This window comes from Nannobrachium achirus, assembly GCF_963921795.1.
Source record: "Nannobrachium achirus genome assembly, chromosome: 23".
NCBI lineage: Eukaryota > Metazoa > Chordata > Actinopteri > Myctophiformes > Myctophidae > Nannobrachium > Nannobrachium achirus.
This window is the reverse complement of record NC_137830.1, coordinates 16,136,937-16,153,705: the sequence shown is the minus strand read 5'-3', so window position 1 is coordinate 16,153,705 and position 16,769 is coordinate 16,136,937. Positions and strand designations below refer to the sequence as shown.

The 16,769-nt window shown below is 42.7% G+C and overlaps 2 protein-coding genes across 2 annotated transcripts; one reads left to right on the top strand and one right to left on the bottom strand.

Moving 5' to 3' along the window:
- Positions 1-1,071: 1,071 nt before the first annotated feature.
- mgst1.2 (microsomal glutathione S-transferase 1.2) lies at positions 1,072-4,254 on the bottom strand. Its single transcript, XM_080754812.1, has 4 exons — positions 4,089-4,254; positions 2,959-3,069; positions 2,177-2,268; positions 1,072-1,558 (listed from the first exon to the last, which is right to left on the bottom strand). The coding sequence occupies exons 2-4, from the start codon at positions 3,067-3,069 to the stop codon at positions 1,312-1,314; spliced, it is 450 nt and encodes a 149-aa protein (XP_080610938.1). The 5' UTR covers positions 4,089-4,254; the 3' UTR covers positions 1,072-1,311.
- Positions 4,255-8,799: 4,545 nt separating this feature from the next.
- Positions 8,800-16,430, top strand: tmem19 (transmembrane protein 19). Its single transcript, XM_080753983.1, has 8 exons — positions 8,800-8,951; positions 9,717-9,867; positions 11,517-11,630; positions 12,269-12,406; positions 12,756-12,832; positions 14,054-14,231; positions 14,725-14,934; positions 16,119-16,430. The coding sequence occupies exons 2-8, from the start codon at positions 9,738-9,740 to the stop codon at positions 16,277-16,279; spliced, it is 1,008 nt and encodes a 335-aa protein (XP_080610109.1). The 5' UTR covers positions 8,800-8,951; positions 9,717-9,737; the 3' UTR covers positions 16,280-16,430.
- The last annotated feature ends 339 nt before the right edge of the window (positions 16,431-16,769 follow it).

Genomic DNA, 16,769 nt, shown 5'->3' with positions numbered 1-16,769 from the left:
GTAAATAAAGGATGTCAAGTAGTGGTGAGGTGTAATCTTTTACACCTCACCAGGGCAGAATTTCAACAATAACATTACCGTGGAGTAACTTCTGCATGTTAGCTCATCAGTGTGTTTATAAACAGCAGAGAAGTAGTGGATTTTGGCGATGAAGTGACTTGTAAAAAAGGCAAGGCGGAAGTGTGGAAGCAAGTCTCTTCCAGGACCATTCAATTCAAGAGAGCTTTATTGGTATGTTTCCATCCAGTCCCTGAGTTTGAAAAGACCCGCCTCCGCTCCACCTGCCTCTGATTGGCCAACCGAACTTCCGTTTCTGTGCGTCTGAATTCCAGAAGCTTGCCTTAAAAATGACTTGGACTTTTTTACAGAAGCCCCAGAGCCGAAGGAGGCCTCTACCTTTCCATGTCTATGAAGGTGACCACAGACACAGAGAGGTAGACGTAGACGGTCAAATGACCGCTAGTTTTCCGGTCGTTTCCCTCTTCCACGTGCGTCACACATACGGAAGTTGGTACCGGTAGGCCAATCAGAGGCAGGTGGGGGAGGGTCTTTTTGTACACAGCCTCTAAGAACAGCTGCAACATGGGAACTGGATGAAGACGTGCCAATAAAGCTCTGTTGAATTGAAATGATCCCAGTAAAGACACGCTGTGATTGGCCAATAGTCACTTTCACCGGCAGCGTGGTCTCCGGCCTCCAGTTGTTGCACGTCGCTCCAATGAACTGCAGCGGCTGATGCGGCATCTAGTCAGGGACATGCTGGGCCCCTGATTCAGCCGGGGAAAAAGAGTTGGAGAGGCCCTCATTGCACGCTATAGAGAGAGATCTCTCTCTATAGCGCTGCTGCTACTCAAAGATTTGCCATTTCAGATCATGACAAGTGACAAGCCAGTGGGCCAATTACATGAGTTATATTTTGTCGTTGTCGGGTGGAAACCTTGTACCGGTATGTCCAAACCGTTTGTTTTGTATTTATGATTTTAAAAATGATTTAAACTAGTGAAAACAGCCGATCTACAAGCACACAACGCCTCGCACCGCGAGGCGTTGTGTGCTTGTAGATCTGCTGTTTTCACTACTTTTGTGCGACGACCTTGTATGATGAAGCAGGGCTTTGCTTTGCGAAAAAAAATTACACATTTGAAACTTGGAGATACAAGGTTTCTGCCCGACAGTGACGATTTACCGCCGAGCCCCCAAAATGGAACGAAGGCCGACATTTTCCTAATGGACGGCCTGGACCGGCCCGGGAATGAACAGGACATTCGGGAGTTGTCCCGCTTTTCCCAATGGCCAGTACGTCCCTGATCTCTACAGATAGGTGGCAGTAGTGAGCACCCTGTAGGCCATAGAGAAGGTGACCACCATGCCGGTCATCCAGGTAAGGGCTCTACTGGGCTGGGGCAGGGGCATCACGTACGCCACCGTGTGGCAGATCCGGGCCACCGCAAACACCCGGAAGTGGATCAGGGCCGTGGACAGATCCGGTCCGGTCAGAGAATAGAGCAGACCAATCACAACGAAGGGAATGATGTTCTCCAGATCATTCTGGTGGCATCTGGACAGAAAGAAAACATGGCATGGTAAAAAAAGAAAGTATAAATATGTTGTGGTTGTGTGTCAATGATTTCCAATGTGGAGTCGGCTTCTATTAAATAGTAAATTACAAAGCTTATTTTGAAAGAACTCATGGAGGGGGCGGGGCATCCTGGCATCCTATACAAACTCAAGGGGAACACATACCGGACACGGAGGCGGCGCGGAGGCGGCGCGGAAGCGGCGCGGAAGCGGCGCATCAAAACATACAGCCCCATTATTTTCAATGAACGAACCCACACTGGTGGCGTAAGACGCGCGCGTCGCCTCGCCTGCCGCACCGTTACGCCGCTGTTCTATTTTTACAGCGTTGCTGCGCGGTGAACATGTTCTCCCATGGTTCTCCCCACCGGGGGAAATGGATGTGCTGTGTGGCAGCGCGCCGCATCCAGTTGGGGTTAGTGCGCAGCTCTTCACGTGGATACCGCGACGCGACGTTGCGCAGTTGCCCGCGGCCAGTGTGTGCTCCCCTTAAATGATCAAGGCCAGGTCAACAATGAAGCTCATTCGTAGATTTTGTACCTTTGCATAAGACTGCAATTATTATTATTATTATTACCCTTATTACCCTTATTATTACCTTCTCACACGCTCCACATCTGGATTAGTTTGGAGAAACTTCTTTCTCTCCTCGGCTGGTTTATCTGCTACGTCCTCTGGATTGGCAAAGGCCTGAATGGATGACAGCATATTTTATTATAATTATAGCATATCCTACTATGACTAGAAAATATTGTTCCTTCGAAACAATTGTGGGCTTGCTTCAAGCCAAAAAACAATGGCTATAAAAGTACAAAATGTCAAGATTGCAGGCAGTGCTCTGCTCTCTTTGACGTTACTGACGTAAAATGGTAATCTAACTACAATGCAGACAAGCAGTGTTATTACATGAACTTAACGGTATGGACAATTACGTTAAAATAAAAAAGGGTGCCACGTGTTCTTTGGTCTTTCTTTAATAAGAAGCCTTTTTATCCGATATTTTTCAGTTTTCCCATGTATTTCCGGACCCATTTTTGCAAGGCCACGCTCACATCTCAGTGTTCAATAGATGGCATTGGTGCACATGGGGAACACCAGGAAATGCATGGGAAAATACAAACATATCGGATAAAAAGGCTTCTTATTAAAGAACACAATGCTTGCCAAGATTTACAATGGGTTGTGACTTTATTAAGCACTTTGTTTGTGACATTTGAATGTTTGTGTAGTTTGTATAGCCTCGCAACAGCCAGATTCTCCCAGGAAGCACATTGGTGATGACGTAGCTCGGGATGGCTTGCGAGGCTAGTTTCTATACGCTTTTGAATTCGCGTCAATCCTCATCTGCGACCGTCATGTTTCAGGGCTGTAGCGTCTTACCCCTCGTGAAAAGCGGAAGAACGCCGTCAGGAATGACATCATCATCATCTTCAGGATGACGATGGTGGTGTAGGTACAGAACGCCAAGAACACCGGACTGTCCATGTCCATCTGTAAATGAAGGAAAATAAAGTAAATAGAAATAACATAATGGCTCTCCATGTCCATCAGCTACATCTGTAAATGAATAGGGGGGGGTACTGCTGACCTTGGTAGAATAGTATAAAAGGTAAAGAAAAGGGTAGGCTACTAGTGTGCAGCCTTTTTAATACAGATATAATAAAAGAAAAATAATATAATGACTGTCCATGTTCATCTTTAAATTAATACAATTATAATAAAATAAGAATATAATGTCTACATCCACCTCAAAAGTGGTCAAATGGGCGGTCCACAAACACTTTCGAGATGTGGCTTCTAACCTGGATGTCAAAGGTGACTTACATAAGAGTACAAAGTACTCGACTCCAGTACAGTCAAACTAATTACAGATACTCCTGGTCAAATAATATTTGACATGCCAATAACAGTGTGAGTTGAGTAATACTGTATTACTCAACTCGCACTGTAATTGGCATGTTATATTTAGACACATTCTTTTTACCATGCAGGTTTTACCTAGTTTAGTTTAGTACTGAACAGATTATTATTTTCATGGTATTGTTTAGACAGATGCTAGGTTCATTGTTTACCTGTGATATATATAGTAGTTTACTGAGGCACATTGTCTGCATGCATGTGTTTACCTTGCTTACTGTAAGACACTCTGGATAGTCTTCTAAATGCCTACATTGTAAAGTTTCTCTGTCCTGTCCTGTCCTGTCCTGTCCTGACTTGAGTTAAAGTACTTGCAACAAAACTTGATATATGCATCCAAAAGCAGAAATTAAACTACATTTTATTTTTGATATCAATGCATTGCTGTAGGAAGAAATAAATAAATAAATAGCAGAACTAGCTGATCTACAAGCTTTTACTACAGTACATGTCACGCTTGTAGATCAGCTATTGTCATTTATTGTAAGTATGAAATCATTAATGGGCTACAGTATGTCAGGACTTTATTTGTATATTTCAGCTATTGTCATAATCTGACCTATGTAATTTTTCAAACACAATTAAATTGTTACCTTGTCTTTCAGGTTTGTCTTCCTCCTCGATGTCAACGGCACCTGGCAGCCTACTTCCTTGTTGTTGGTGTTTTTCTGTCCACGACGCGGAAGACGGAATTTCTGGAATGCCTGCCGGAAAGAAAAGTCATTTAGAAAAGCAGTCTCTCTGGTTCAGAGAGCCTGGACCGCCTCCCAACGTTAACACTCTCTGTGACCACACTGTTGTTAGTGTTTAATCACTGTGTTCACTAGAGCAGGGGTCATCGCCATGTTGGCTTGTGGTTCCATTTATGGACATAGAAAATGAGCAGCAGTGTTGATTTCGTCGACTAAAACTATGACGAAAAATGTTTGTCGACTGCGTTTTTTTCACTGACGAAAACGAAATAAGAACTAAATAAAAACTAAGCTGTGATGACTAAAACTAAGACTAAATATATTGACAATTATGTCAACAAAATAAAAACTAGACTAAAACGTTAGGGAGGGACTAGTGGAGGAGAAAGTAATTTTATGTTTGGTTGCTATCAGGTGTTGCGTGCTGAAAATAGCCGATCTACAAGCTCACAACGCGTCGCAGCGAGCTTGTAGATCGGCTATTTTCAGCATGCAACCAAAAATCAGTCATTACGATGCCATCAAGGCCTGCCAAAATGCATTTTAGTCGACTAAATCAACTGTAGATTTAGTCAACTAAAATCTTATGATCATTTTATTCAAAAGACTATGACTAAAACTAAATCAAAATTTGCTGTCAAAAACAACACTGATGAGCAGACAATACTATTACCAGAAAGACATACAAGATATAGCCCTGAATGACCATAACCGCTCTGTAACTCTGAGAGTGTACAAATGGAACCAAATGGTTCCATTTCCCTTACGGGTCCATTTGGTTCCATTTGTACACTCTCAGAGTTATGGGGTCCTTGCAAATAAAATCTTTGAAAACCACTAGTACTAGTTGGACTCAATATTGTGCCATAATGTCGTAGTAAATCAGCGTCCTACATATTATGAAGAAAACCTGGAGACCTGGCATTCAGTAATTGGGTATTGTGATCAAAATAAGAACATTATAATGGTGTGTAAAAACTAAATCTAACAACAAGACCAAGTCTTTAACACGGACACATTTTGTCCGGGTGCCGTGAACGGACATATTGATGTCTGCACTACAGTGTTAGTGGGACCAAAGTACAGTACGTCCCGGGGCCAGTTGTGCCACAAGGCCAGTTTTGTACTGTATACGGTCATTGGTCGTGTTTGCTTCATTTTAAATCCAGACAACTGGCCCCCTGCCTGGTCTGTGTGCAGGAGCCACCTGACCTGCAGAGACACAACAAAACAATGCATTTTGTAATCATAAATATAAGTGATTCTCTTCATTAATATAAAAAAAGACAGAAGAGATTGTTTTTCGTGTACCATCATCAGAGATCCACAGTTCCCTTATTACTATTCATGACATCAATCAGGTATGCTCATGCACAAACAGTACCTAGGAACAGCTAGACCTAATTTAGATCTATACCCTATCTGTCAGTCTTTGTCCCTTTTATTCCCATATATGGAGATCTCTGTATCTGTCAGTCCTTGTCACTTTAATGCCAATATATGGACATCTCTGTATGTCAGTCCTTGTCATAGGGGAGTCCATGTCCCTTTTATTCCAATATATGGTGGTCTCTGTATCTGTCAGTCAGTCCATGTCCCTTTATGCCTATACATGGAGATCCATTAGCCTTGCAAGCCAGCCTCATACTGCACATTCACTCACTCGTTCCTTCCCACAATACAAGTCTGGACTTTGGCCTATAGGCAGCTTGAAAAGGGGGCGGGAGTACTTGCCTTGACAGGCAGACTCCTCTAACCAATCAGCGTCATCACAGTGCAGCCAATCAGAAGAACAGCAAACAAACACGTCTTTTCAGACGCTGAACTCCGCTAGCGCATATCCTGTTCCTTTTTAATTGTTATAATTGATTCCAACTCTGAAATAACTTATTGCTTGTTTTATTGTTTCAGTGTTAACTGTTACACTTGTTGCATCTATGTCACCATCTACACATGGACCAATTCAGGGGAAGCTTTTCACTTGTTGTGCGGACAGCAGTTGAAACGCAGTCACTAATTCGCCCTGATCATTTTCTGATTTCTCATACTCGGTGCCTATAGGCAGAAGTCCAGCCATGATACTGGGAAGGAATGAGTGACTGAGCACATATCAGGGCTGGCTTGCAAGGCATCAGTTTTTGGTATCATCAGAAGAATCAGGGGCTTGGTTCATCAGGCTTGCCTCTTAAACCTTTATTACAGTTTAATAAACCTAGGTAGGTAACAAAGGAAACAACCTAATTGGGAAACATGATGTCACACTGCAGCATCATGACATCACAATTAGGATTATAAATAGAAGGATCGTAAGTGGCAAAGTCATATCAGCGGTTGAGTGCAGATTAGACTCGGAGTGGCATCAGGCTAACCTGACCTCAAGAGTCAACCCTCAGGCCTGTCAAGATGCAGATCTTGGTGAAGACCCTGACGGGGAAGACCATCACCCTGGAGCTGAAGATCCAGGATAAGGTATTCCTCCTGATCAGCAGCTGGAGGATGGACGCACCCTCTCAGATACAACATCCAGAAAGAGTCCATGTTGCACCTTGTGCTGTGGCATCATCCAGCCATCTCTGAGACTGCTGGCCCAGAACTGTGACAAGTTGATCTGCCGCAAGTGCCACGCCCATCTCCACCCTCGTGCGACCAACTGTCACAAGAGGAAGTGTGGACATGCACAGCACCAACCTGCGCCCCAAGCATAAGCTGAAGTAGACAACTTGTTTGCACTATCTAAGAAAAAGCAAAAAAGATAATGGTATAATAGAAAGGTCAGGGGGAGGTAAGGTTAGGCCAAGTTTACTGTTACCAGTTTGGAGTAGCAGCCGCCATGTAAGTGGCTTTTCAGAGCGGTTTTAAAGGAAGTTAGGGATTTACGAGAACTTTCAAGAACCCGTGAGGTTCCCGGACCAAGTTCTGCATACGTTTCCATATAACCAGACCTAACGTCTGCTGGCCCCGCCCATAGGTTCCCAGAAGTTTAGTACTACATCAAGACCTAAAAATAGGTTCCCTGAAACCAGGCAGTGCGCTAGGGAAACAAAACTAGGAAAAAAAAAAATATATAATAATAATAATAAAATAAAAAAGTTCAGGTTCTGGAAAGTTCTGGTTCCGCTTCGTAGTGGACGGTCTTATCTTGTACACCAGGCCCATTGCTAGATGCTCTACTCTGTCATCGACTCATCTACTTTGAGCCTCCCCACGCTTGAAGTGATTAGTGGTGAGGTGAGCTTGAAAAGGGAGGTTAAGCAGGACCCTAATTAGTTTGTTTTGGGCTGTTTGGGGCCTTGTTTTTAGGGCCTTTGGGGCATCACGATACCACACGTGGACTGGACTCCATAGTCATATTAGAGGGGCTGAATGAGTCACTCGCTAGAGTCTTCCGTGAGTTGTTATTGACCAGCAGGGCCATCCTCTGTAAAAAAACGAGTTTGTTGGTTGATTTTTTTGATTACTTACTTTAGTAGTCATTTTTGTCACTGGAAAGATTAGCCTCTAGGATGCAAACCAAGTAGGTATAGGCTACTTTAAGTTTTTTAATATAAATACTTTTGTAGCCTACTTTTACTCAAGTAGGGCTACATTTTGAATTCCGGACTTTTACTAGAGTATTTCTACATTGCAGTATTGATAATTTTACTTCATTTTACTACTTAGTAAAACATTTGAGTATTAAAGAGCATGACAAAATATAAGCTACTTACTACACACTCTAGCCCTGAAACACGACCGCCATGGGACCGGGTGTAAATGGGTTGGAGCAGAGCAACTTATTTCGCCACTTACAACTACACAAACGATCAGATTTCACAAACAAAGTGCTTGATAAAAATGTACACGTGTCTAAATACGGTACGGCTTACTATAATTACCCGTATCCTCCGTATTCTCTAATAAGAAGCCTTTTTATCAGATCGTTTTCTGTTTCCTTGTATTTCCTGGCGTTCCCGATGCGCACCAACCCCAGAGCCGTACGGCTCTGACCAACCCCATCTATGGACACTGAGATGTGGGCGTGGCCTTGCAAAAATCGGTCCGGAAATACATGGGAAAACAGAAAACCATCGGATAAAAATACTTCTTATTAAAGAATACGGAGGATACGGGTAATTATAGTAAGCCGTACCCTATTTAGACACGTGTGAGACTTTATTAAGCACCTTAATTGGTTGTGAAATCTGAATTGTGTAGTTGTAAGGGGTGAAATAAGTTGCTCTCCTCCAACCCATGTGAAGTGTGAACCCAGGGCTACTACACACTCCAGTTCAGTAGGTGGCAGTACCGTAAAAAAAAAGTCGCTCATGCTCGTCTGAGAGTGAGAAGAAGAAGAAAGAAGAGCGGAAGACAATTTAGCAGCGTGAAATTGGCGAATATAGGACTTCTGGTGTAAGAACTGGCGAATATAGGACCTTCAAAATAAGATGCTTAATCTATATTTTGAATGTGCATATCATGGGAAATTCATCGTTTTTCCAATATTTTCAATTGCCTCAGGGTTAGGGTTAGGCTTATTCTGAAGAGATCGTCTTATATTCGCCAGCTTATATTCGCCAGTTTCACATAGACAGTTTTTTTGTATTTGACCATCAGTTCTCGTTTTCATGTCCTCCTCGGTCTTTAGCGGGATAAAAACAGCAACAACAACACCGTGAACACCGTAGAGACCTCTGACGAGGGACGCATTTATTTTAAATGCGTTTTGAGTTTTTACATTATGGAACTTTGTGGGTTTACGTCTCAGAATGACCTCGGGATTTACAGGTTCGTTTCTAAACATGACAGCAGGTTCACTATCTCTGGCTCTGGCTGTTTGCCTTTAGATATCCAGGAGTAGATAATATATAAGCCTAGCATGAGCTGTATAACATAACGTTGAACATTGGTTCTCAAAGTGGGGTCCAAGTCCAGGGACCCCCAGGGGGTCCTTGAGGGAACTTCTAGGGGGTCCCCCCAGCTAAATGATAGTTAGGAACCAGGTCAGATGTTAAATTAACATCGATTTTACTATTAAATGGGGGTCCGTAGCCTAAAGCATGTCAAACTGGGGGGTCCTTGAAATTAAAATGATTGGGAATCACTGCCATAACAATCTTCTCTTATGGGGGTCCCTGGGGGTCTTTTCAAATGGGGGGTCCGTGTGGGCTAAGTGTCATGAAAACATTTAAGAACCACTGACGTAGAACAGATCCATGTTGTTAACATTATTTATGTACTATTACACTGTTTTACACACACACACACACACACACACACACACACACACACACACACACACACACACACACACACACACACACACACACACACACACACACACACACACTTTTATTTTGGTGATAGATTTGCCTACTAACTGCTGTAGCAGCCTGCTACATGCTGTGTGTGTGTGTGTGTGTGTGTGTGTGTGTGTGTGTGTGTGTGTGTGTGTGTGTGTGTGTGTGTGTGTGTGTGTGTGTGTGTGTGTGGCTATGTTTGAAATGTGCAGGACAACTTGTGAAATCCAGTGTGTTTGCTGTATCTTTCTAGATCTGCTGTCATTGTCACAACATGCCTTATAAGGACGATGAGGTGTTGGTGAAGTGCATGAAGATGGTGACAGATATGATAGTGCTCTGTGGCACTTTGGCCCTTTCCCTCTCCTTCTGGCTCATATCCATCATAATCACTACCTACAATGGTGAGTGGGTCTCTGCTTGTCTATAGTAGTGGTTCTCAACTTGTGGGTCGGGACCCCCAGGGTGGTGGGGAGGGTCCCCAGGTGAGGGTCCCCAGATAGTTAACTTAAGATGTTTTCTCAACACTGTTTGCAACCTCTTTCATACTGTATGTCCAGTTTGCGACAGGGCCAAATATCAATTGCTAGATATCTAGAAGCGCTATAATTGTGGCCAGATCTTCTCTCAGTGCTTTTCACACACAACAAGCAAAACCATGGCAAGCCTGATCTTGTGGCAGATCGCCGTTTTTATCGGCGAGCGCCAAAAATGGTCACAGCCAAATCGGCTCAAAATGTCTGGCAGTTTGTTGAGCCCTTATTCGATTTCTAATTAGTACATAATATAGGGATAATTAAGGTATAACTGTGTTTGTTTCTGTCTAATGAAAACATATTATTTCTAATTACAAACACATTATCTCTTATTATGGCTTTATTCTGTACTGTAAATTAGGGAGGGACGACTTTTTAATACCTCAAAAATAAAAATAAAAATAGACTTTGGTCAAATTGTCAAATATTAGAGGCAGAAAAGTAGCAGATCTATGTTGCGAGGCGTTGTGAGCATGTAGATCTGCTACTTTCACAACAGAACCATGTTATACAAAATGTAATGCCTCAACTCACTTAGTGCTCGTCAGGGTGGGGGGTCCCCAGTTAAAATATGATTATTTTGGGGGTCGCGGCCTGAAAAGTTTGAGGACCACTGGTCTATAGCAACGATTGTTAACCTTTTTATGAACACCAATGTATTGACATTAGGCCAAGGACCACCAATTTCTATTTTAATCTCTGGAACCCAACTTTCAAAATCCTCAGTGTTGATTTAATTTCTGAGTGTGTCCAATTGGATCTCTTGAGTTATAGACATGTATTATCCATTTTCCATTTGGTAACTATCTAGTCATCTAGCTGGGGACCCCTGGAACCCCCACACTGAGAACATGTGATCTACGCTGGCTATGCATCTGTTTAAAGTTAAACAGTACCAAAGTAGAAAGAGCTAAAGCTCTGAATACATGTGAGATATCGAGGAAGATACAATGTTGTGTACATGAATTAAAGGTGGATAATGGAACTCCTGGCCACTATGGTGCACTGTCTGCGATTGTGGTCCAGTGCACCCAAGTTGTACACAACAGCATAATATTTCATGGACACGCTGCTGTGAGCTTGTAGAACGGCAAAGTACACAACTATTACATATGGCCTGTAGGCCTACAGGCCATATATTATATATATATATTTTAAACTATTAAACTATTATTTTAAACTATTAAACTTCATGAACATTGTATGAGATAAGAGAGTTGAGTTGTTTGTATCGTACTTATTCAGTGACGTAGACCACAATGTGCACATTGCACAGTATAGTGAAAATTGTAATGTCAACAAATGTGTACAAAATGTGGTTTGTTAGCTTGTAAAGTTCCATCTGAACTGCAAGTCGCAGGTTTTACCCCTTTGCACATTTCATGACGCACATTTTCATTTGTCTCAAGATGTTTGTTTTTATTCCGAAGTGAGGTTTCTTTCTCTCTTACCTGCGATCATTCATGTGTGTGTGCGTGTGTGTGTGTGTGTGTGTGTGTGTGTGTGTGTGTTTTCAGGCACCCTGCAGCCCGTATCACCGTGGCGATGGTTTTTCTCCATCCTAGTTCCCCTTGTGATATCAGTGAGAGCCGTGAAGAAACGCAGCTTGGACAACACAGGAGCCCTGGGAGGTCTGTCTGTCTGTCTCTGTGCGCATAAGGGATGGGATGATAATTAAGCAATATTAAACGAGAGGGTGTGTGTTATCGTGAATATCACGCAAAGACATTTTTGGCAAAGACATTTAATAGAGAGTTAAAAAAGACTGTATCAAGTACATATATTTTAAGTACCTTTTACCAATTATAGAGGGTTTAAGTGGTACCGGATATGCAGCTTGGCAAATAAAAGGTGAATTGATCCCAGTGCATGACGGAGGACAATGTCACGATAAATGAAATCTCCACAATACGATTATCGTGAGTGTTTTTATCCCGATAAACGATAATACTGCGTATCGTCCCATCCCTGCAGAGAAGTGGCCGATGCATACTCCACTTTTAGAGTCGAGTTTATTTCGGTTTGTTTTTCGGGGAGTCACAAAATCTCTGCAGCACCGAAAAAGCCGAATTAATGACGGTATACCCTCTCCCCCGAACCTCTGAATGACGCCGTATTGTAGTTTGGACAGAGCCGAACCGAATTTAAATTTGTATGCATCGGTCCTAACAGAAACACACACCCTCACGTATAATACTGTGATTATACAACAGTTACCCTTAAAAGAACACATCATTGGAACTGTTTTGTATTTTACTTGGTTCTCTAGCCCTCCTGGTTGGCTTTGTGCTGACGATGGCCAACTACAGCTTCTTCTCTTCTCTACTCACCTTCTTCTTCACCTCCTCCAAACTGACCCGCTGGGGAGGAGCAAGGAAGAAGAAAATAGACGCCGAGTACAAGGAAGGTAAGACATGACTCATCGTTGATCCTTCTCTGTGTTGTGCCCAAATTATTCTGTATCTATCACAGCATCCCTCTTCCATTACTTTTACCACTTAAAAGTAGACTCGGTAAACTGGATCTGAGTTTAAACTGTAGTACTTGGCCCGCTGTTTTCCATCTTCTAAACTTTGTAGATGGGATATTTTTCGTTCCCCCAGAATATGGATACTGAGGTTCAAGGGGTTAATCTCTCATTCTCGTCTCTTTTATCGCTTTCTCTCTGTCTATTCTTTCCTGTTCCTGCTTCAACCTCTCTTTCTCTCTCTCTCTCTCTCTCTCTCTCTCTCTCTCTCTCTCTCTCTCTCTCTCAGGTGGTCAGAGGAACTGGGTTCAGGTCTTCTGTAATGGAGGCGTTCCCACAGAACTGGCCCTGCTTTATATGATAGAGGTACGAACACACACCTTGGGGCACTGTTTCCCAAGCGCGGGAGATTTAAATTGGGTCGCCAAAACATTTCTTTAAACCTTTTAAACCATTTTTTTTTGCCAGCATTGCGAACTAAACAGTTTCCTCAGTTCCTTCCAAAATATTGCGAAATCGCGGTAAAAACGCAGATTTCTACCCGATAGTCTTTGAAAGTTATTACTAGTCTGCTGGCTTTAGTCTAATGTAAATCTCAAAGAAAGATGTGCTAACAAAGATATTTTGTAAAACTGCCATGCTGTGTACCCTGACCACTGGTTCAAGCAAGTTCCAGCAGGGGGCAGTGGACAACAGAGACCAGTCCCTTCATTGAAACCTAACATCACTGTATAGATGTCCTTCTGTCTTCTGTCTTATACATTTATATCCCCCGGATTTTCATCTTAAAGAAATGGGTGTCCCTGGGAACAACTGCCTTAGGGGACATTGAGTTCAATGGAGGAGAAATGACAATATAAATTACAGGCTACATCGATTATACTTTCATATTGTTCTTTATTCCACGTTTCCTTTTTTCTTGTATTATGTTGCAATAGCTCTTTCTCAATAGACGTATCATCCGGGGTTGTTGCGCCAGCCCGGAAATCCTGGCTACATACATCACAGTGGAGGAATATGGGCGACCGCGTAATTCCCGGTGAACCTATAAGCGCAACGGTGGGGGCTTGGGAGTGTGGGGAACACGCACTACTGACTATTGTTGAGGATGGAGAGGTTATATAGCTTAGCCTTTATGTATTGAGAATGAGAGGCACTCTTGCCGATTTAGTAAGAGACTCGTCGCCAATTGCAAGATATTTAAAAGTTATTTGGGGCCATGATGACAACCTTTTCTTCCCACAACTAGACTAAGGATTTATATTGTCTGTGTTATTGTTTACAACCACCATTATTCACGTGTGGCAAGATCGCGGTTCCACTAGTTTTTAGTAGGCTATAGTGTAGGCTTAGAAGCCTTTTCATAAGTTAATTTAATGTTTTCCATTTAACGATTTCCTATATCGTCATCTTCCGCTAATGCACGCAACTGTTTTCGCCAGGTTTAAGGTCTTATTTTAGTTGTTTCACATATGCTCACGACCCTCCTTGCCCATCGGCCCCCACCTTTGCGCACAGGTTCACCGTAAAATACGCGGTCGCGGAATATGGAGCTCGGCTGCCCATTCATTTGATGTTTTATTTCAGGTTGGGCCAGGTGAGATGCCAGTGGATTTCGGTAAGCAGTATTCTGCTTCCTGGATGTGTCTGTCTCTACTTGGCGCCCTGGCCTGCAGCACAGGAGACACCTGGGCCTCAGAGGTGGGGCCGGTGCTCAGCCAATCACCACCAAGACTCATTACCACTGGGAAGGAGGTCCCAGCAGGTTAGACCAGGGGTCTTCAACAGGGGGTTACTACAGGGGGGCCCCCAAATCTTTGTGTGATAGGATAATTCTTTTAAATGAACAACTTGAACCCTTGCATCCCTATTCGGAGGAGAAATCTTGCAAAAAATAGCAGATCTTCAAGCTCTCAACGCCTCGCAGTGCGAGGCGTTGAGAGCCCTGCTTTAACATCTCCCTCTCAGCTAAAGGGGTCCTTGGCCTGAAAATGTTGAAGACCCCTGGGTTAGATCAGTGGTTCTCAACCTTTTCAGGCCGCCACCCCCAAAATAATCTTACTGGGGAACACCCTGACAAGCACTTGGAGTTGTAAGAGTTGAGGCATTACATTTTGTATAACACAGTTCTATTGTGAAAATAGCAGATCTACATGCTCACAACGCCTTGATTTTGAGATTTGGTAACATACAGCGACTATACGGTAAGATAAGCCATTTCATTGATTGATTTCACTTCCTCTTCTCTCTCGTTCAAGGAACCAATGGAGGAGTAACTCCTGTGGGATTGGTCGCTAGTTTCCTGGGTGGGCTCACCGTGGGTGTGGCTTACTTTTTGACTCAGCTGCTAATGATCACCGACCTGCACCTGGCCGACCCTCAGTGGCCAATCATAGTGTACGGGGGCATGGCTGGCTTCTTTGGGTCGCTACTGGACTCTTTCCTGGGAGCTAACATGCAGTACTCAGGTAGGCTACGTTCACACATGAAGGATTTACCCCCCCGCCACTCCGACATGTCTCCTTTCCGACATGTCTCCATTCCGACACTAACCCTATCTCTATCCCGTACCCTAAACTTAACCCCTATGGATGTGTCGCCCCTCCGACAATAAGAAGTCAATTTCGGAGTGGCGACATGTCGGAATGGAGAGCGACACCCCCCATTACCTTGGGGTGTCAACAAAGTGACGTTCTTCCTGCGTTTAGGTCTGTCCCATTGGTTAGTGAGAGTCTCTACAGGGTGAGAGTACAGCAGTGCTGAACCATGAACCTGTATTGAACCCTTGAGCCTGTGACCCCACAGAGGCATAACGCCTCTTCGGTCAAACTGCGAACGCCTCTTCCGGGTTATTCTCTTAACATGGGAGTGTGATGCATTTTAGATCGGCTATTTTCAAAAGGTTTTTATACATTTGAAAACTTCAAATTGGACATTCTGCATAAAGAGTACTCTCCACTTTTGGTACTTTAAGTACATTTTGTACTTTTACTCAATGTACATTTTGAATTCCAGACTTTAACTTGTATTTCTGCGTTGCAGTATTGATACTTTGACTTGAGCTATAGTCAACTTTTTCTTGAAAAACGGATGCTAAAATAAAAATAATGTTTCGAAAATATTTTATAAAAAAATAAGCTTCATATAGGCTATGTGTTTCTATAAAAAGATGACCACAAAAAGCGTAAAATAATGATAAAATAATCATTCTATTCTTTGATAGTGTTAGACTAGAATGTAAACAAAGTGTCGGCCCGACAATGGCCAAAATGATTATTTTATCATTATTTTACGCTTTTTGTGTTAATTTTTGAACTGAAACATATATGAAGCTTATTTCTTTACAAAATATTTTTGAAACATTATTTTTATTTTAGCATCCGTTTTTCAAGAAAAACTTGACTATAGCTCCTTTAAGTAAAACATTTTAGTACCTTTTCCACCACTGGACTCAGGGAGGCTGAGGGGTGAATGAAAGCGTGAACGTAATATTTTAAGGAAATGAACAAATCGTTCACGATGAACGACACATCACTAGTACAGAGCTGCAGTGACATGCGGTACTCATTGGTGCTGGTGCATGGCATGAAAGAAGGACAAAACTATATCATATCTCTCTCTCTCTCTCTCCCTCCTTCCCTCCTGTCTCCAGGTTTTGACACCAGTATAGGTAAGGTAGTGAGCTACGAGTCAGCCACCACCTGGAGGATCTGTGGGAAGCCAATCCTGGACAACAACTCTGTCAATCTCTTCTCCTCCGTCCTCGTTGCCCTCATCCTGCCAGGGTTCGCCTGTTGTGTCTGGCCACGATAAACTGACGCCTGTGATGCATTCATTTAGGGCTGTCACAATTATTACATAATCGTCTAATCGTGATTATTTGACATAATCGTGATTATTTTTCATAATCGTCATAATCGTTTCCATGTTGAAAAATGTTCATATATTTTTAAGAAAGTCAAAAATAGTGGAAATAGCCGATCTACAAGCTCACAACGCGTCGCGATGCGACGCGTTGTGAGCTTGTAGATCGGCTATTTCCACTATCAATGTTCTTTTTTAAGTATAAAGTTGTCAAATATGTCAGTAATTTCATTGTATATTTAGGTTATGTGTCATATCTGCCATGTGCAACTTCAAAGCCTACAAGCCAAACAGAAATGTAATTGTCAACGACAAAAACACAATTAAATCGCTAATCGCAATTATTTGAGAGAAAATTAATCGTCATGTAAAATGTCATAAACGTGACAGCCCTAAACTGACGCCTGTGATGCATTCATGGCATACACTTGGTTTAAAT

Excerpts from the sequence above, each read along its gene's own strand:
- mgst1.2 (XM_080754812.1), bottom strand. The coding sequence starts at position 3,069 with ATGGACATGGACAGTCCGGTGTTCTTGGCGTTCTGTACCTACACCACC. Across the intron at positions 2,269-2,958 it reads TCTTCCGCTTTTCACGAGGG|GCCTTTGCCAATCCAGAGGA; the intron begins GTAAGACGCTAC and ends TCATCCATTCAG. Across the intron at positions 1,559-2,176 it reads GATGTGGAGCGTGTGAGAAG|ATGCCACCAGAATGATCTGG; the intron begins GTAATAATAAGG and ends CTTTCTGTCCAG.
- tmem19 (XM_080753983.1), top strand. The coding sequence starts at position 9,738 with ATGCCTTATAAGGACGATGAGGTGTTGGTGAAGTGCATGAAGATGGTG. Across the intron at positions 11,631-12,268 it reads CAACACAGGAGCCCTGGGAG|CCCTCCTGGTTGGCTTTGTG; the intron begins GTCTGTCTGTCT and ends TTGGTTCTCTAG. Across the intron at positions 12,407-12,755 it reads AGACGCCGAGTACAAGGAAG|GTGGTCAGAGGAACTGGGTT; the intron begins GTAAGACATGAC and ends TCTCTCTCTCAG.